Consider the following 20,872-nt stretch of genomic DNA (forward strand, 5'->3'; position numbering starts at 1 on the left):
ATTGTTTTCCCATCTATATCTCACCTCCAACCAAACATACATACCCTAAAATTTACCTAATTTTCCCAGTAAAGTTTTTTTCCACCAAACAACTTTTTTTTACATTTTTCTACCTATCTCACTTTATCTATCTTTCCAATCATTTCTCTATCTATTACATTTTCCTACTATTCCAAAAAAATTTCCTCAACCAAACGCCCCCTAAGTGATAAGGAATGCACTGAGGCAACCAATAATCAAAAGTTTTATAATAGATGGGAGGGAGGTTGTTAATACAAGCAGAAAACACTGTTGCAAGTAAAGTACTATTATTGAATAACAAAGCCAATTAAGAATAGATGACCATATATTACCATACAAGTTGTTTGCTTAGAAGAAGCACTCCTAGGACCTTGGTGAGTTCAGATATTAGATTTGCCACCCTGTGTACACAACAGAATTCCAGGATGGGTTCCGAGGAAGAAATGTATCCTGCCAACAACAGAAATGGTTACAAGAGTAAAACTAAAAGAACACATACCATTGACAGAAGCACTGAAAAGAAGGTCAGCTGCAAATTGCAAAGAGAGTTTTTGAGGCCAGAAGTTAAAGCTGGGGATCTACCTGATTTTAAGTCTACTGTATTATATATCGAGGTTACTCTAGCATAGACACAAGTATAAAGTCACAAATTTCGCATATAGCAGGTAGCCATGGGATGGAAGCTGCTGCAACTTTCTTTAATGGCTGCAGACTTCTCTAAGTAAATGTTTATTTTTACTTTTGAGTCATAATGCAAAGCTAAATGTATAAGCACGTTGCTTGCTATATTAGATAAATGTGATATGTTGTGATTGAACATCTTAAGGATATCATTTGGAGTTAATTAGTCAAAACAAGATTGGTTCGTGGAAGGAAAGATTATCAAAATACAATGTCAGCAGATTCAGCACAAAAATTGGTGAAAAATCATAGAGAAGACAATACACTCAAACCAAGTGAGCTATTGATCCTTGTACCACAGGTTTAGGGGTTACCAGGTTCCTATTTCAGATTGAACATTGTACATTTACCCTTAGGTCTCCAATTGTTTAAATCAGTACTTTCCTAAGCGAAATCACATTTGTTTTGCTTTGGCTGCTGATATCATCATATACATTTCACAAATAACCTTAAGAAGATGAGAGGAGACTTTAAAGGAAGCTAATCCTTCAGATTTTGAAAGGATAAAAATAAAACTTCCACCTATTAAATTAAAGGAGATGCCTTTAATCCCTGGCAAGCTAACTTATAGGTGCAGTATCTCTGATATGAGCACTTCATAGCCAACAAATTTTTTTTTTATACATTGGTGGGAATTGAACACATAATCTAATACAGACTACCCAAACCTCTCGCCACCCAAACCCCTCGCCACTGGACCAATCCTAGTGGCTTCACAGCCAACAAATTTAGTAGTACAGTAATTCTATCTGCCGGAGCAAAACTTGAAAAGCTGTGTGGTTTTGGTCTAATGAAGCTCATAATTGAGATTGCTTCTATTGTGACAAATCTTAAAAACCTCAAACCATTTATGGCGACTTGTCCAGACAGAGACAAAAATAATTTGCTGTTAAGATTCCTTAAGCATGTCATTCGAGTTGGTTGAGCTTTAGGATCTAGAAAACCAACAAGGGTAATTGGAGAATATAGTTTTTGATGATTGCAATATTGATCAAGTGCATTGCGTTGAACTATATTTTTTTCCATGCGGACAAGAATTTTCTATCCAGGGGAACCTGAATACTACAGGGAAGAGCATGAACACTTGCATACCACTAGCTCAGGCCTTGTTGAGATTCAAGCTATATCAGAACAAGGATAAACGTTGCAGATAACACTATCTGGAATTCTTCCAAATTACTTGTGTAATCACGAGTGCAGAATTTATAAACAATATAAGCAAAACCCAAGACATGATGAATTTGTGATGAAAACAAAAGATTGAATACGGCATCTTGTTCTACCTGTTTTCCACTTTCACAAAAAATATTGGATGACATGTTATACTAAATTGTGGTTCCACCCCTTAATTTCCCTTTGGTAGAAAAAATAAAATTCAATTGAACTCACTCACAGAGATATAAGAACAGGTGGGGATGATGAGCAAGGAATGGGATTTGGCGTGTTGAAAAGCAGCGACACAGAGATGGGAAGCTAAACCGAGACCTCTCTTGGAAGAAGGGACAAAAGTGTGAACCAAGTCCATCACCTTACCATTATCTCTCAGGACATATTGCACGTACGCCTCCTTGTCCTCTGTCTCGAACTTGTGCTTCCCTTCGTTCCATACGATGATGTTCGTACCCTCTGCTTCTTCTGATTTCCTCGTCGTTGCCATTTCCCTGACTCTAAGCCCTCGTGTCTCTCACTCCCTTGTGTTTCTTCCTCTTCCTCTCTCTCTTATTGGTACGCTAAAAAAACTAACGCATCTTTCTAACAAAATGGAAATAAATAAATAAAGAGAAAAATTATTCTCATATTATATCATATAAATTTTTTTCCTCCACATTTTTTATAACTGTGTCATTTTTTTTCTTTTTTTTCTTTTTTTAGGTGATGGAGCCTATAAATTTATCTCTATAACATGAAATAACTATCTCACTCTTCGACAACTGTGCCATCTTTTTTTTTTTTTTTTCAAGTGATGATAGAGCCTATAAATTTATCTCTATGACATGAAATAACTATCTCATTTAACATGAGATTAATAAAACCTATAAATAAAAACCTGCGGTCCTAATGTTCCACTTTCATTTGTATTAGAAAGTTAATTTTTTCCAAACTGAATTATTTTTTATTATTTTGTTTTTTTAAAAAAAAAACCATTGAGAAGTTAGTTTTCCCCAAAGAGACTTCCTAATGCGTTCTTTTCTTTCTTTTATACTTGTTACTTTTTTTTTTAATAAACAACATGTATCTTCTACCGAAGAATTTTAAGGGTGTGCATGACAATCTTTTCGGAATCAATTTTTTTTTAATTTCTGTTCTCAGGTATAGAAATGGATAGAAAACTCGTTTGGTAAAAATGGTTTATTTTTTTATTCTCGGGATGAATCAGTTCAATTTTTGTGCTGGAGAACAGAAAACAAAATAAAAAAAATTTCGAATTTTTTGTTCTCGAGCACAAAATGAAAACACTTATTTCTCTCAATTACTCTCCACCATTATCATCATCATCATCATCACCACCAACATTATCCCGACACGACCACCGCCACCATCATCGCTACCGCCGTTGTACCACCAATGTCGTCGTCACAACCACCACCACCACCACGATGATGCCACCGCCACCATCACCACCACGACGATGCCACCGCCACCATCACCACCACCACGACGATGTCATTGCCACCACCTCCATCCATCACCACTATCACCATCACTATGCCAATGTCATCACCACTATTACCACCACGACGATGCCATTGCCACCATCACCACCATCACGACGATGTCATCGCCACCACCTCCATCCATCGCCATTACCACCACCACTATACCATCGTCACCAACCACCACCACCATCATCGCAGCCACTGCTGTCACCACCACGCCATCGCCACCACCACCACCATTACGCTGCCACTTCCACTACCATCATTGTAGCCACTGCCATCACCACCACCACCATGTTATCCCCAAATCATCGCCACTGCTCCACGCCACCACACCACCATCGTCGCAGCCACTGCCATCACTACTGTTACCACTACCATCGCTACCACTACCACCTTCATCACTGCCATCACTACCACTACTCCCACCACCACCATCGCCACCATTATCATCACCACCATGCCATCACCACTGCCATCGTCAACAACCACCACCACTGCCGCCATCATTACCACCACTATCGTCGCAGCCACTGCCGTCAGTACCGCCACTGCCGCCACCATTACCACCACTACGCCACCACCGCCGCCTCCATTTGGAAAGGAAAGTGATGATCTGAAAAAAAATTACGCTTAATAGAAATTATTTTTTTTCTGAGAAACTGTTCCAAGGCACAGAAATAGAAAAGAATTGTTTCTTTTCAAAAACAGTGCCAAGGAACAGAATGGTTATCATGCACACCCTACTGATCACACCAATTCAAGATAGGTTGGGCTAAATTATATACGGTTAGAGGTTTAAGACTTTGGGCTATATGTCGTAATTTATGGGCTGTAGATTATTCATGTATATGTGAGGCCCATTGAATGATTCCAGCACAATGGAAGAGACTGGGAATAAGATGATCATACCTAAGTTTGTACCCTTTGTATTTATAGCAAACTTTGTGCCGCCTTTGGTAGGCGGCATACCTTCTTATTGGTTGTTATAGGCTGCTGTCTTTCTGGCTATTTTCTTGGTGAACAAGTCTATATAGTAGCCTGTTTTCCTAGAGTAGTGACAAGTTGGAACTGTCTTCCTTGTGTTGGTCCTTATGCGCGGTGGAACTCAGCTTGTTGCAAAGCCTTTTCTTAGCTTTAAGTTAATATAAGGCGGCTTAATTTTGTAGTCCATGCAATGCTTGGTACATGTATCTCGTGCAATGGGAACATTGTGCCTTCTTGGATCCTTTCTGGGCTTTAAACCTCATGGGTTTATATATTTATCCAGATCACTAACGAAGGCAATCATGTTTGAAGCAAGAACATCCACATCATTATTATGATGGAGCTAATTCTCGCAAAAAGAATTTTTTTATAAATTCATAACATTTTTTTTAATACTAAATATATAATTAATTATTTAAATTTTTTTAAAAAAGCTTATTAATAAATTATAAATGGGTTTTATTAATCTCCTTTCACATAAGATAGTTATCTTATATGGTAGAGAGAAAATGAGTGGATCCCACCATTGTAAGAAAAAAGAAAAAAAAGGAAAAAAGTAGGGTGCGAAAATCGAAGTGAGAGAAAATGAGATAAGTTACCTTATGTGAAAGGAGAGTAATATTTCCCATTATAAATTATTATAAGTATATTTAACATACAATAACACTTTTTGACATGTATGATATGCGTTTTTGCATGACTCACACCGTTTTAAGAAGGAAAAGAATCATTCAAAACGGTATGAACAATACAAAAATGCATGTCAAAAGTGTTATGATACAAATTTAAATCATAATAATATCACCAATACTCTTTATTTTTCAATCTGTGTTGCATCGGCACCGACATGATATACGACACGATATTCTGATATGTTAATTTTAAAATATATTAGATTGCAACTCGTTAGGACACGTTTTGATATTAAATAATATTTTTAATTTATGTAGTATATATTATATGGAATTTATTATTCTTATGTTACATAAGAAACAATTTATCTCCTACACACACAAATTCAAGATGGATCCCACTCTACTTTTTCTCTTTCTTCCCTTGAAAGTGGACTCCACTTATACAAATGAGTCAGTAGGAGATAATTATTATCTCCTACTACATGAGAAAACTATTACCCATATTATATTTAATGTTTAATAATTTAATAAAAAAATTAAACTTATAATACCCATCAATTTTGCAAAGAAACATAAGATGTAAATATTTACTATTATATGTTTAAACTAAAAATCTCTTATACACTCCACTGAGATTTATTCATTATTTATTTTTAATTTTTATTATATCAATTTGATAAAATATTGATCAATTTTTTCATGATATGTAATGAAATTTTAAATATTATATATGTCGAAACGTGTCAAAGAGTATCGAACACGACACTTCAAATTTCGGTGCAATATGGCTTGCAACACATTATATAAGCATCGAAACAATTTTTCAACTTATACAATGGGGATACAAACTACACGAAATTAATTAATGTAATTAACAAAGTCCAGCACAATTAATGAATGACTAGTTTCTTTAAGCATGCTAATAGGGATTCGATCCCGGGTTGCGTGTATAAAAAAAAATTTGTTGGTAGAGGCAAAACCTACTTTGATGATCTCTACGCCTTGAAAGAATTACTCTTCGGTTGTCGACTAAAAGATACTTTGAGAAAATTCAAAAAAAAAAATTAATTAATGTACACGCCGCAACCCCATTTAAACAAGGAAACTGAATTGCTTGAAATTTTTAACAATTGTTGATTCCCAAATTTGTTGAGATAATTTTGAACATATACTTTCCTTTTTGGTAACATGCATTTATTGAGTCTGATTCTAGCTACAGAAAAAATTTAAAATATTAAAAAATTATACTAATCTCAACATAAATAAAAAGGATTCAATTTGGAATTTTAGATATAATAAATTGAAAAAAGATAGTATGAATAGTTAACAATTTTTTTGCTAGATGCGTGCTAAAATTTTCTTTCCCTAAATTAGTGATTTTCCAAAAAAAATCTAAAATAAAGTGAAATTAATTTGCAATAATAAAAATAAGGAACAACAGGTGACAATTTTAGAATGAACTACATAATGTTATTTTGAGCAACATCAAATCAAATCTTTAATAATTTATAATATTCTTTAATTAGCAATCAATAAAGGAAGATAGTCTCTAAAAGCATGATTTATTGATGATGATGACTACTCCTAAGTAACTGATTGAAATTTTCGGTTGTCTCCTCTCCTCTCGTAGGCTCCCTTTTACTCCGCTGGAGTTTTAAGGATTATGCCTTTTTATAATAGGTTAAAGACTTAAAAAAAAAAAACTTCTCATGTTACATAACAAGAATTTCTTCTCCCACTCAATGGGTGCAGCTCAGTTGGTAACTTGACACTGAGTTAGTGGGGTTGGATATGTGTTCGATTCCCGCTGAATGCATTCTTGGGGAGGGGGCTGAACCTTTAGTCATCACTGTTCCCCCGCACTCCGGATTAGTCTCATAGCCGGCTCAAAGAGTCGAAGCTCGTGGGGATACCGGAGGAAGCCAACTCGTCTCAAAGAGATAATTAGAGTTGGGTAACTCCAAAAAACAGAATTTCTTCTCCCACATACACAACAACAAACATGTGTGTCCCATTTAATTTTTTTTCTTTCCTCTTTTCAATAAGATCCACATGTTTATTGTCTGTATGTTTATTGTGTGTAGGAGAAGAAATTCTTCTCATGTTATAATTAACCCTTTTATAACCTCTTGTTATATTTTCCTTTTTCTCTTCCCCAGTCCTTTCTTACGTTCGAATGATGTCCTCATGTTATAATTAACCCTTTTATAATCTCTTGTTATATTTTCCTTTTTCTCTTCCCCTCAGTCCTTTCTTACGTTCGAATGATGTCTGCATGCTCCATTTCACGCACTACATTATATTTACGCACCCAAGCCCCATACCCAGGCTCAATACCTAAGCCTTCCTGAGGCAGGTGAGATTCCTTGGCCAAGGAATGCAATAACTTCCCTACCCCTAAACTTTTTTTTAATCAAATAAGTTAAACAAGCATTACTTTTTCCTCATGTGTTTGTTTCAATAATTTGTAAGTTCATATTGGCAACAAGGATAGGAGATTTACCAATGGTTTTAACTTTTATAGCTGTATCAATAAAAGTGCAGTGTGTCTGTGCAACGAACAAACAAGTATCACATCATTATGCAGCCATCCAAATGAAAAATCCATAAACTGGCGGATTTCAGATACAGGGTTTGCGTAATAAAATAAATGAAATAATAGTAATCTACTAAAGTCAAATATTTCTCATTTCAAATACAAGCCAGATACTAAAATTATAATGGACTACCAGATATCACTGATTAGGCTTCATTTTAATCAGCACGAGATTGGCCTGCTCGGGATGAGAGGATGATACCCACAATGAGGCCATAGAGAGCAAGAGCTTCAGCAAAAATCAAAATAAGAATCATACCAACAAACAGCTTCGGCTGCTGAGCATTAGCCCTGATAAAAAGGAATCACCTTACTCAGTGTCCAAGCATTCAGTTAACCATAACAAATATATTGCATAGATTCATGGTTGAAATGATAATTTTAGTTGAAAAAGGCGTGTACCCACACACATGTACACAACATGAAGATGAAAAGACAAAAAAATTTAAAATAACATAGCGAAACAGCCAATAGGGAATAAAGTAAGCATCAAATGGACGAGCCCCAAGGGCAGCCAACCTTCCATCATCAACATTTGTATAAAGGGCAGCCAAAAGTGTTTGCAGTCGATATTTCTTTTAAACAAAAACAACACGAAGTAAAGCTTAAGTTCCAAAATGAAATTCTCAAATAGATAAGTATCTCCACAAGTTAAAATCTAAAGTTATGCATTTGCCTTTCCAATGCCAATCGTTGGAAAGGGGAAAAGCAGGTCTGCATTCACATAACACAGGTGATGTAATAAAAGTCAATCTAGTCATCTCCTCCTCATTTGAATGATAGTATTTTACCCATCCCACCTAAAAAAAAGAGTAAAAAACTACTCCCTACTAAACCCCAATTAGCGAGGATAGGAGTGAGGCCAATACTTGTAAGTAAGCCTACTCTTATATATTTGCAAAGAAATTGTTTCCCGGATTCGAACATGTGACCTTTTAATCACAAAGGAGCAACTTTACCACTACTCCAGGCTGCCTTCTTATTTTACCCTTTCCACCTGAAAAAAACTGTTGACTAGAAAAGGGCAGAGCAGATTTCTTAAATTGTAAAAATTAGTAAGGGCAAAGCCGTTTGCAAAAGCAGTGAGGTTCAATTGTAGGTAATCTGATTTTGCATTATTTTGCAAACAAGCTGCTCTCTATACTCGAATCATGCATGACCATATGATCACAAAGGAGTAATATTACCACTTCCTAAAATTAAAAACCGGTATGACAAAATTAACAGCGTCTCAAGAAATAATTTCACTGGCTCTATTCACATAATAAACCAAGACAAAATTCAAGTTTCAACCACAAGGCAATATGAAAAAAAAAAGTACAAAAAGGGAATGATGAAAGAAAAGAAAAAGAGAGTAAACAAGTAAAAGATGGAGTAAGATATTGTAACAACCACTTAAGGTTACTACCAATCATTTTCACCGTTAGATCGATTATTTGATCTAACGGTTATATTTATTTCCATCTTTGTATGGTTATGATTTCTTATATTTAATGTTCTCATCACATTAAATATGAGAAAATAAGAAATCATAAACATACAAAGATGAAAATAAATATAACGGTTGGATCAAAGATGGAAAGATGGAAATAATCACATTAAATATGAGAAAATAAGAAATCAACCATACAAAGATGAAAATAAATATAACTGTTGGACCAAAGATGGAAATAAATATAACTGTTAGATCAACATAATCAATCTAACGATGAAATTGATGGGTAGTAACATTAACGATGAAATAATCAATCAATCATAACCCTAACATTAACATTAACCCTAATTGGTTGTTACATTATACTTTCCGAAGTTAATGATAAAAGGGGAAAAAAGAGAGACCTGACTCCAGCATCACCAACAATTCCAATAGCCATCCCAGCAGCGAGACCAGCAAGGCCACAAGCAAGGCCAGAGGACAAGTGTGCATAGCCATCAAAGAGATAGTAAGATTTAGCCTTGGGGTTAATTCCAGTACTAATAATAACAGCTATAATCAACCCATAAATTCCAAGCACTCCAGCCATAACCACTGGCACAATGGATTTCATCACAAGTTCAGGCCTCATAACTCCCATAGAAGCCACACCCACTCCACTCTTTGCGGTTCCATAAGCAGCTCCCATACCTATCACCAACCATCACCATCATCATCATCATCATCCCACAAAACAAAAAGGGCCTTAAAAAATGATATTACTGTTAAAGTTTATAAATCAATTCCACATAAATGAAATCTCACCCTTTCTAGTTAACAAGATCGGCGATTTACATTGAATCTAATTTTGATTTTTCATAAGACAAAAAAAATTAAAAAAAAAAGGAAAGAGAGAGAGACTAACAGGAGAAGACGAGAGCCGCAGCGGCACCGAGGAAGCCGAAGAATGGAGCAGTTTCGTCGCCGCTGAAGCCTGCCATGTTTCCTTTGCTAATCTCTTCTTTCTTCTCTTTCGAAGATCAATGAATTTGAAGATTGATCGATTGGTTCTTTTGTTTTTTTTTGCAGAGATCAGATCAAATTAAATTATGGAACTCAAATGTGGCCAAAATTTATTATTTGATTTTGTCACAGTCACAGACGGAGACAGGTTAGTGTGAGAAGGGTTCTGTAACTTTACCATAATGCCCTTCAAGGGTTTCGTTAATTGCTAGTGTCATACTGTGGTCCTTTGGTCCTTTTGTTTTCTTTTGCCCTTCTGGGCTTTGGGCCTAGTGCTAAACTCTCAAGGAGGCCCATTTGAACACCGATAATGTTGATAGTTAAAATAAATAAATAGTAAGAGTTGTGTCGTGTGTCTGATACTCTGATGTACCATAACTTATGAATTGATTTGACTTCGAGCAACTTTATGATATTATCATAAAGTGTTACGTTCAAGTTCACATTGTCTTAGTCTTAATACGGGGGTACTATTTCAAATAAAATAAAGTCGTCGAGAACATTATTTTTCATGTTATTAATGTTTCGTGCAACTAGTGTAAAGGCATATAAAAAGTACTTCACATTATTTACAAAAAAAAAAAAAAAAAAGTACTTCACATTTTATATGTAAATACAGTCACTAACTATTATATTTAAAGAATGTATAATTAATATTATAATCCAACATAGAACAACAGCACGTAATTATTTTGAACAAATTAATTACTTAAATGAAGTTATTTTTTTTATAAAAGTTAATAAAAAGGACTTAAAAACAACAATGATATTAATTTAAATTTGTAAAAGTTAAAAGAGAAGAAAAAAAATGAAATAAAAAGACGCTCTATGATTGGGCCGTGTGATCTAAGAAGGGTGAGTATGGCCATATGGTCCCATTAGAGCAGCAAACAAGTGTTAAGAAATTCGCACCGCCCATACCGGTTGATCCAGAAAATTATAAATCGGCCATATAATTGTTTCAGATGAAGCAATGGATTAGCCAAACATTGATATAGGCGCGAATCGGCCAAATCCGGTCGGTTTTAATGAAAATTAATGTTCTGACTAGTTTCATAAAAAATAAATAAATGATTTTGTCTCATCAATTGATGCCTTTCTTTTTTCACTCTTATGTATAAATGATTTGTTTTCTTTTAAAATATTTAAGTGTTCTGTTGCTTATTGATTTACGTAAGTTATGTACCTATAACACTAATATTATCTTGATTATGAAATATGCAAGAAGTTTTGATTTGATTTATAGCTAGAGATGTTGTCTAATAAACCTGAAGCACCAATATCATAATTATTATTTTTTTGTTTGATTTATTATTAGATAATGATATGTAATTTATTATTTTCATATTAGAATATTTAGAATTGGTATCATTTTTTACTGGTATTTGAATATATTTATAATCTTTTTAATATAAGTTATAAATTTACATATATTTATTGGATTATACATTTAAAGAAATTACCTACTAATTAAATTAATAACTCAATAACTCAACTGATCAATAAGTGAGTCGAGTTTAGTAACATTTCACCGAACACAATTTTCAAACATGAAGAGTCATTGCACAAGGCTTGTAGCATAATCAACATTTTAAAGTCAGACTGAAAAAACAAATAAGAGTAACTTAAATATATTTTTATATTACTTAATTATACATGTACATTATTTATTATTTTATATTATATGAAATTAAAAATATATGCTTAATTATTACCGATTAATTAATAAATTCCTTCTTGTCATTCTCCGCAACAGTGATCCCATCCTTTTTAGGAACACATTGCACTGGGCTCACCCAGTTGCTGTCAGAAACATGGTATATTAACCCAGCATCCAACCACTTAATAATTTCCTTCTTTACTACCTCCTTCATAATTGGGTTAAGTCTCCTCTGTTGTTCCCTAGAGCTGCTGTTTGGGTCTGTAAGAAGAATTTTATGCATGCAATAAGAGGGGCTAATACCTTTAATATCTGCCAAAGACCAACCTATAGTCCTCTTAAATTTTTTTAGAACAGCCACCAACTGTTCTTCCTCTAAAACAGTGACCAAATTAGACACTATGACTGGCAAAGTGTCTTTTTCTCCTAAATAAGCATACCTAAGATGATTAGGCAGAGGCTTGAGCTCTAAGATAGGAGGCTCTTCAATTGAAGGTTTGAGAATTTTAAAACCTCTCTTGGTAAGTTCTAGGGACTCAAAGTTCTTATTTTTCCAATTGGGAATGGTCCTAGTGTTCAACCATTTGGACCACTCTGTTGCATCAGTCCTATTGACTTCCAAACTCTCACACATCTTGGTTTCTAATGGGTCCACTAATTCTGCCTCGCTAATACTTTGCTGGACAGCATGGTCAATTACATCTATCATTGAACATTCCTCAAACTCTCTTGGGTACTTCAAAGCTTTTAAAATGTTAAATTTTACTTGTTCCCCATTCACATTCATGGACAACTCTCCTTCTTTAACATCAATTACAGGCCCACCAGTGGCTAAGAAGGCCCTCCTTAAAATTATAGGTACCTCCCTATCTTCCTCATAGTCCAAAATGATGAAGTCAGATGGTAGGATAAATTTATCCACCTTGACCAAAACATTTTCCACCATCCCTTCAGGATAGACTAAGGACCTATTTGCTAGTTGTAAAGTAATAGTTGTGGGGCTGGGTTCTCCTACCTTTAGCTTTTTAAACACACTCATATGCATCAAATTTATACTAGCACCTAAGTCACACAATGCTTTGCCTATGTAATAATCTCCTATGCTGCATGGGATTGTAAAACTGCCTAGATCCCCTAATTTAGGAGGTATCTTGCTAAGTAAATATTGACTGCTCTCTTGTGTAAGAGCAATAGTCTCAAACTCCCCTAACCTCCTTTTTCTTGAAAGGATTTCTTTCATAAACTTCACATAAGTGGGCATCTGCTCTAAAGCATCCACAAATAAAATATTGATGTGAAGTTATTTTAGGAGATGAAGAAATTTCCTAAATTGGTGATCTTGCTTATGCTTTTGAAGCCTTTGGGGAAAAGGTGGTAGAGGTCTGTTGTTCACAGCAGGGGTCTCAACACTTGGCTTAGGTGTTTGGCTCTTTGGAGGTAACTTTTCCTTTGGAATAGTACCTGAAGTAAGGTTTATTTGGGTCTGAATTTCTGGTTAAACCAGAACAGGCAAAGGATCACTAGTCTCGGCCTCTTGGTGGCTGTCATGGACTATAGTTGGCTGAACAGGTTCTAAATTTTTCTCTAGAGTTGAACCTTTTTCTTGCTGCAGTTTTTCTTATTCTCTTTTTTTTAATGTGGAAGGTCTAACCACAGCTTTTGACTGATTCACAGATCTTCCATTCCTAAGCTCTATCATGTGACATTGCTCATTATTTCTCCTAGGCTCTCTTCAGTGTTACTAGACAAAGTACCAGGGGGTCTGCTATTCAAAGCATTGGCTAAATGACTAGTTGGGATTCTAAATTCCTTAAAGAAGTAGGAATACTTTGCACTACAGCTTCCAAGTTATTTTGCTTAGTTTCACTCTTAACCAAATATTCCCTCAACAAAGCCTCTAAGGAAGAGGTTGAAGAGGAAGTCATCTCACCAGCTTGGTTTTGAGGATATGAGGCTGAGGGCTGAGCAACAGGTTGCTGTCTTGGAGGTTGATAATTTTGAGGAGGAAAAGGTGGCCTGGTTTGGGCATTGGAGGGTCCAGCTTGCTGCCGTTGCCCTTGAAAATATTGGGGCTGTTGATTCTGCCTCTAAGAATTATTGAAAAAATTATTTTGGTTCCTAATGAGGTTTCCCACATAGTAAATAGACTATGGGTTGGATGGGCAGCTATCAAACAAATGGGGCCCACTGCAGAAAACACAAGTCTAACTTGAGTTCACAGCATTGACTTGAGGTTGGGACATTTGAACTTGAGGTTGAGACAATCTTGCCTCAATTGCTTGTCCTTGGTTTCTAACTACGATGGATAGTGCATCAAACTTGGCTGACAGGGCTGTTACAGAATCTACCTCATGCAAACCAGCCACTCTCCTTGACTGATTTCTATCATCAGGCCTTTGGGCATAATTCTAAGTCATTTGTTCCAACAACTCATACGCTTGATTAAAAGACCTGGACATAAACATGCCATTAGCAGCAGAATTTGCTAAGGCTCTATTTTGAGTGTTAAGGCTGTTGTACAAGGTTTGTAACACTGCCCAAGAGGGCAAGCCATGGTTGGGGCATTGCTTTAGAAGGATTTTAAATCTCTCTCATATATCCACTAGGGTCTCACCATCTTTCTGCTTAAAGTTGGTGATGTCACATCTGGTTTGCACTATCTTATTGGATGGGGAAAACTTCATAATGAATTTTTCAGCTAATGTATGCCAATTGGTTATGGAGTTGGATGGGAGGGAGTTCAATGACTCTTTGGCTTTGTCAGCCAGTGAATGAGGGAAAAGCTTTAATCTCAGCACATCATATGAGATATTGAGATTTCTAAATGTATTAACAACTTCAATGAAGTTCCTAAGGTGCTTATGTGGATCTTCCATTAGTAGACCATGGAACTGCCCCATATTTTGCAGCATTGTGAACATCACGGGTTCTAATTTGAAAGACACTCCATTAACAGGTTGGGCAATACTTGGGTCCAACTCATCCAACACAGGTGTGATAAAGTCCATCATGGACCTATCATTGTCATCTATTGGCTGGTTCTCTATCATCTCAGATCCTTCCTCATTCTCATTTCCATTTCCTAAATTTTCCATTTCTCCAAAATTTGGATTTGGAATCTGCCTATTTGCTCTCTGGGCTCTTCTTCTAAGCCTAAAAGTCCTCTCAGGTTCAGGGTCAAAAGCTTCTAAGAAAGGGTGTGGAGATGCACTCATGTACCCTTTGGAAAAAAAAATAATAACAAACAGAACAGAGAATTCAAAAATTAAAACAGCAACAGTATCTCCAAACATAATTATAAAACAGTAAAAAATATACAAACTAAAGGAATGAAACTAATAATAAAAATAAAAGATTGACACGAAAAAATTAAGAAACAAAGTAACAGCTATGAAATAATAAACTAACAAATTAAATGACAAAAAAACTATATAAAACATTGCATTAAAATCAGAATCTTAACAGAACTAAAATTCAAGCTATCACTATTCCAGAAAAAAAAAACAAAAAAATAAATAAACTCAGAAACAACAATTACAAAATAAAAATTTGAGAATGTACGCCTTCGATCTCCGGCAACGGCGCCAAAAACTTGTTGGCCTTGCTAAAGAGTATGCAAGAGAAGCGCAAGTATACACAGCCACAAGTAATATAGGGTGTATTTAAAACCCCAATATCGTTCTCACAAGGATCGTTTTGGCGAAAAAGTACAAAAGAAAAATTGCAATTGCTCAACTAAATTCTAAAAAAGAAATTAAAATTAAATTGGTTAAAATGAAAAATAAGAAAAATAAGAAGTTAATGATCACTGGAAGGTTCAGATTTTAATGTCAAGACTTGTTCACTACACGAAACAAAAAGGAATACAACCAGTTGATAAAATAATTTTTGGCTTTTTCTGTTTGATGATACTTTCACAAAATTGTAAAGAGTTTGAATGATTAAGAAAAATCAGAATTAAAACAAAAAGTTTAAGAGTTCTATTTGGAAAAATTGGGTTGAGTTTTGATTCCTTCCCTATAGCTCTTGATGCAAATTACTTAAGAAAAATTCTTTAACAAGTATTTCTCCTTTGGCAGACTTAATATAGAAATTTAATCCCTTAAATTATTTTTTCCTTTTTTCCTAAACAACTTATCCCTGAGTTAATGAGATTAAGAGCTTGAAGCTCAGGTCCTCATAATCACATGGAGGAGTAAAATATGATCAGAAATTCTCCCTCAAATAAAACCTTATTTGAGTCTATGAATTCAACTCAGTTTCCAGAAAAAGGATATTTCCCAATACCCTTCTCCCAACACACACATAATCTATTCGACCGAAATAGACACATCATTCAAATAATAAGCGGAGTTGAACTACGGAAAGTAAATATTCATATAAGAAAGGTAAATTGCATCATTCACTGTACTTGGGGTCTCAAACACCCAACCCTTAAAGAGTTTAGCTTAAATCCATAAGGATTGAGCTAATTATAGAAATGACGAAAACTACAAAAGAGGTAAAAATTACAAAAATATAAACGATACAGTACAAATGCTATTCACAGAGATAGCTTTGCCACTGTGCTCAACATCCAGAATAACACAACCAGAAAATTACAATATCAAAATTGCAAAAATAAAATAAAGAAAAGAATATGCAGAGAAAGGGTGCGAGAGAAAAATTACAGAAGAAGAAGAAGAACCTTCTACAAAATTCCCCAGCCTTTATACTCGAGCACATGCATGGGCTTTGGGCCCTTTCAGCATTAGCCTCCACACGCGCTCCTCGCACGTCACACCAACGATCCCTGCTTCACGCTCTCCTCAAGTGCTCCACCAAAAAGGATCCTTCTCCACGCTTGTAACAACCTCTATGTCACTAATCAGTTAAAGTTGGGCTTCTAGAACAATGGTCATGTGAATCACTACAAAGAAAGGTTTATGTGGTTCAATGGTTAACAAAAATCAGATCGATTGCAGAATGGGTTCACTGTTTGGTGTGGGGTTATGGTTGACTCAAGAGGATTGGCTTGAGCGACGAGGGTTAGGGCTCACGTGGGTGAAAAAATGGGGACTTTGAGTGGCTAAGGTTCTCGTGGTCAAGAAAATGAGGAGTAATCTGACTTAGGCATTTTTGGACCACAACTTCTCATATTTCTCTCCTCAAAGCGTTTTTGACTTGGGCTGCACTACTGTTGGGGCCCAACTTGTTTTCTGCTGAATTCTTTTTCTTTTGGGCTTGAGTTTGGGTTGCTGCAAAACACAATAAAATCAATAACAACCTTGGACATTTGAGTATAAACTGTGATAAAAATAGATATAATAAGATCTATTTTCAGATACTTATCATACCCGTTTAATAATCGTCCATATTTTAAATACATAATGTTTTCTGTTATGGACCACTTAAGTGGTTCCCATTTCCTATTCCCACTACATGGAGCATCTCATCCCACCACTCTCCCATAACTTCCATCCACTACCAATAACCACCCACTAAGCATTACATCATGTCATTAAGTCATCTGCAAACTACCCACTAGGGGCACAATCTCCTAGTGCATTCATATATATAACCCCATATAGCTAACAAGGTAGGGAATCAGATAACTCATCTAGGAACTCATCTGATAACTGATCCTGGCCTCCATGGCTACAACCTACATACTTGTGCTTAGAGCACATCCTCTCCACCGCAGGTGACTCACACACACACCATTTGTTCATCCCATCAGACTTTGGCCTAAGGTGCAGGACTTCTCATGGCCTGTCATCTTTACCATAAGTTCCGTAGATACAAATACTAGCTATCCGGCTAGACAATTAATGTTCACTCCAGAACATTTGGCGCCATACGTGGGAACTGTAAAGTTCTAATCCCATCTCTATTTACCAATACCCATCGGAGAAGATTTCACCCACCTCCTTTCACCAATACTCATCGGAGAAGATTTCACGCTAATGACGAACAAAACACAAAAATCGAGCCTAATACTTCTAGCCGAGCACAGCGCCTCGCCGCCATCCAAGTTTAGGTCTTGCTATGCAGACAATCCCTTTCTCAATAGTTTCCAAAGGGAAAATTGCTTCTTCATTGAAAAGCATATAAGATAAGTATCGCCTTTCTTTTTACTTCTTTTGGAAAATGAGTATATTAAAGAAGGGCGAGTGGAAGTACCGTAATTTTCTTTATATTCCCACTGATAATTTCCTTTATATTCCCACCGATAATTTTCTTTTATAATCAATTCTTTTTATTAAACATTACATCCAACTCCAGTTTCTTCTTCGCTTATATTATAAAAGGCTTCTCTTTTTCTTTCTTTCGGCTTCACTGTACATTGATTCATATAAAATTTTATGGAAATTCTCCTTAACAATTATTATTATTTTAAATTTTTTGGAAGTACCGTAATTCTCCTTAACAATTCACATAACCTTATCTCATTTAAAATGTTTGAAAATCATCTGAAAGGTTATTTAATTCGTGTTTTACGCAACAACAAACACACTTGATCATCAATTTAAAGATATAAATATATATTAAAAGTAATAAGGGAAGAAGAGTATAGCTAATAATGAACGATGTTTAGTAATTTTTTTTTTAATTTACGAAATTTTATAAAAAAAAATTATATCTGTTAATATAAAAACTAATTTATATTTTTTAATTGTTTTGTTTATGACGAGAATCATTTCTATACTGTGAACTTCTTAATTAAATTTATATCAATGATAAGTAATTGAATTACGTCCGGTTTGAATTTTTTTAATTTCAACACTGTATCATACATGCATTGACAAAAAATTGTCAAGTGTTTGTAAATACGGCCTTTTGTCAGAATTATTTTACATAAACATTTTTTTTTATGCCCTGTTTTACCCATATTTGTTTCATTCTTGGTAATAGTCCAACATGAGCATCTTGGTTATTGGAGGAGATGGATTCAGTGAGTCTCACCTTGTTGATAGATTGATTAAAAAAAAAAAAAAGAGTTACTAAGAACTCGGAACACCAACTTTTCTCTCTCCCACTCGAAGGCCATTCTCAAATGACAACACCCAATTTACCACGGCAGAAGCTAGACCGAGCATCATGCCAACCTTTTTACAGTCTCCCTGTCAACAACTTCAAAAAAAAAAAGAAAAAGAATTGCTACCATCAAGAACAATAAGCTAAGTCTTCTTCCTTCTTCAATTTAATCCCAAACTATAGTTTTATTTTATATTTGTTTTTGGGGTTAAAAGTCGTATATGTGTGATAAGAGACATTTTGATTTGATTGATTTCCAACTACTGATTTAACAATTTTTGACTACTCATTCGATTTGACTTCAATGTGTGATAACAGGCAACAGCATAATAATTTCCTACTACTGTTTTAATAATTTTTTCAATTTAACAAATTTAAAAAAAATAAAAAAATATTAAGTGCAGATACAGTTACTTTTGTAAAACGATGCAGTTACTTTATATTATAATATCTCCACTAAATGCAGTTATTAGCAATTATCCCACTAAGTGCAATAAACACTCCTTTGACTTGATCTTCATTTATTGGTTTTTAATTCACATTACGGAACGCAGCGGTTAATGTACTTCATGTTTATCTTACTATCTTTGGTTTTCTATTGATGGATGCTAGTGGTCAGGAAGCATGGAAACTTGGAATATCAAACCATTACACAACATCATCATATAACCACAAGTTAAAAAGAGTCAGTGAGCAGCATGTGCATAACCAGGTGTGGAAATTCCAATATATTGCTTAGTTTATTACCCTTCGTGGAAAGGTTTTATTTATACTGTACTTCACACTATTGCCGGTTTCACCCGGCATGTTATCACTGCTACCCACTTAGTGTCTAGCAGGAAAATTTAGAACCGGTTTTAGTTCAGTTATAACCACGTTAATTCATACTTAACGTGGCTTGAAATTAGATGCACAAATCTGGCATGCCTAGTATTAGTAATAACATATGATTCAAAAATAAAATAAAATAAAAATAAAATAAAATAAAATAAAAATAAAATGTATGAGATGATCATATCATGCATGTAAGCCTAGTTCTAAACACATTTATGTCATTTCTTTGTGTTAAAGTTACTTGAACGGAATTGCTTTATCACAGCTTAGCCATTGGAGTTTCTTAAAAATAATAATAATAATATTAAAGCTACATGACTTCTTGATTGTGTTTCTTATGTTAACTACAAAACTGGATACCCCCTTTTTCTTTTTCTTTTTTGAGGTATATGCAAAAGGTCGTTTATTCTACAAAACTGATACGATCTACAGTTACTTGTTCCTTTTATGTTTAATTTATTAAAATATTTAACAAGTTTGTGACTTTAAAGTTTTTGTCATTAGTGGCTATTGACTTATAGGTATTCAGAAAAGAGTATAAAAATAATAATAATAAAAAATTAGAACTAAATTTGTCATCAATATAGTTATGCTTAATATAATTGCACAAGAGCACAGTAGTACTTCAGTCTAGCGTCTGAATCGATTTATTTCTGCCAAATGTGCAAACACATTACCTAAGATAGTTATTCAACATGTTTTATTTAATACATGTGTGGCTGTAATATAATTTTATTTCCAAAGTGATCTTCTTCTTAGGAATTTTTTGGTTAAGTATCTGATTTCAGAGACGCAATGCAAGGTGGCTGAATATTACACGAAACATGGGAGGCTTCTTGAAGGATTTTGAACTTGTCCAGAATTGTTCAATGAGCAAGTTGACTTTTTCTATTGGAAAATGATGTGGTGAAACCGTTGGCCAACGTGGGGGCTATGGAGGATTGTAAAGACTAAAAGTTTGGAGATGCCCATTTAATAAACGTAGGCATGTGAAGATGTCACCCCACCTACGCCTACAACAATCAAATCGCTACATAAGGAGTTCTGAGAATGCACATGAATTTTAACGATAAGTTCCACTTTCTAATTAATTAGTCATTATCATTGATAATTCTAACCATGCTTTATTGATTGATGATTATTATTTATGATTAACAAATATTTTAATTCTAATTATGAAAAGCCATACTTAGTGAAGTTGGGAACTTCCATACATAATATGAAAATTAAGATGATAATTTAATACTTATGATTATTGATTGGTTTATTATGTCACATGGATAATGGAGTATCTACAGGAAGATAACGACGTATCTACACCATGCAACTTTCATCCTATCCGGACCT

General features: G+C 34.8%; 2 protein-coding genes and 1 non-coding gene across 3 annotated transcripts; 1 reads left to right on the forward strand and 2 right to left on the reverse strand.

Annotated features, from left to right (window-relative positions):
* Nucleotides 1-228: 228 nt before the first annotated feature.
* LOC133288258 (acetyltransferase At1g77540-like) lies at nt 229-2,431 on the reverse strand. The gene is given in 3 exon segments (XM_061485979.1): nt 229-423; nt 425-471; nt 2,096-2,431. Coding segments are annotated over 3 exon segments (333 nt in total). The 5' UTR covers nt 2,360-2,431; the 3' UTR covers nt 229-401.
* A 5,088-nt stretch (nt 2,432-7,519) lies between these two features.
* LOC133288206 (V-type proton ATPase 16 kDa proteolipid subunit) lies at nt 7,520-10,119 on the reverse strand. The gene is made up of 3 exons (XM_061485917.1): nt 9,917-10,119; nt 9,417-9,702; nt 7,520-7,868 (listed from the first exon to the last, which is right to left on the reverse strand). The coding sequence occupies exons 1-3, from the start codon at nt 9,990-9,992 to the stop codon at nt 7,736-7,738; spliced, it is 495 nt and encodes a 164-aa protein (XP_061341901.1). The 5' UTR covers nt 9,993-10,119; the 3' UTR covers nt 7,520-7,735.
* A 4,102-nt stretch (nt 10,120-14,221) lies between these two features.
* On the forward strand, nt 14,222-14,327 carry LOC133288267 (small nucleolar RNA R71). Its single transcript, XR_009748346.1, has one exon. It is a non-coding gene; the product is annotated as a small nucleolar RNA R71 (small nucleolar RNA).
* The last annotated feature ends 6,545 nt before the right edge of the window (nt 14,328-20,872 follow it).

This window comes from Gastrolobium bilobum, unplaced genomic scaffold, assembly GCF_033153095.1.
Source record: "Gastrolobium bilobum isolate Gb01-03AN ecotype WA unplaced genomic scaffold, APGP_CSIRO_Gbil_v1 utg776, whole genome shotgun sequence".
Lineage (NCBI taxonomy): Eukaryota > Viridiplantae > Streptophyta > Magnoliopsida > Fabales > Fabaceae > Gastrolobium > Gastrolobium bilobum.

Coding starts and splice junctions, on each gene's coding strand:
- LOC133288206 (XM_061485917.1), bottom strand. CDS start 9,992: ATGGCAGGCTTCAGCGGCGACGAAACTGCTCCATTCTTCGGCTTCCTC. Junction 9,703..9,916: donor TGCGGCTCTCGTCTTCTCCT/GTTAGTCTCTCT, acceptor GGTTGGTGATAG/GTATGGGAGCTGCTTATGGA. Junction 7,869..9,416: donor GTTGGTGATGCTGGAGTCAG/GTCTCTCTTTTT, acceptor CCTTTTTATCAG/GGCTAATGCTCAGCAGCCGA.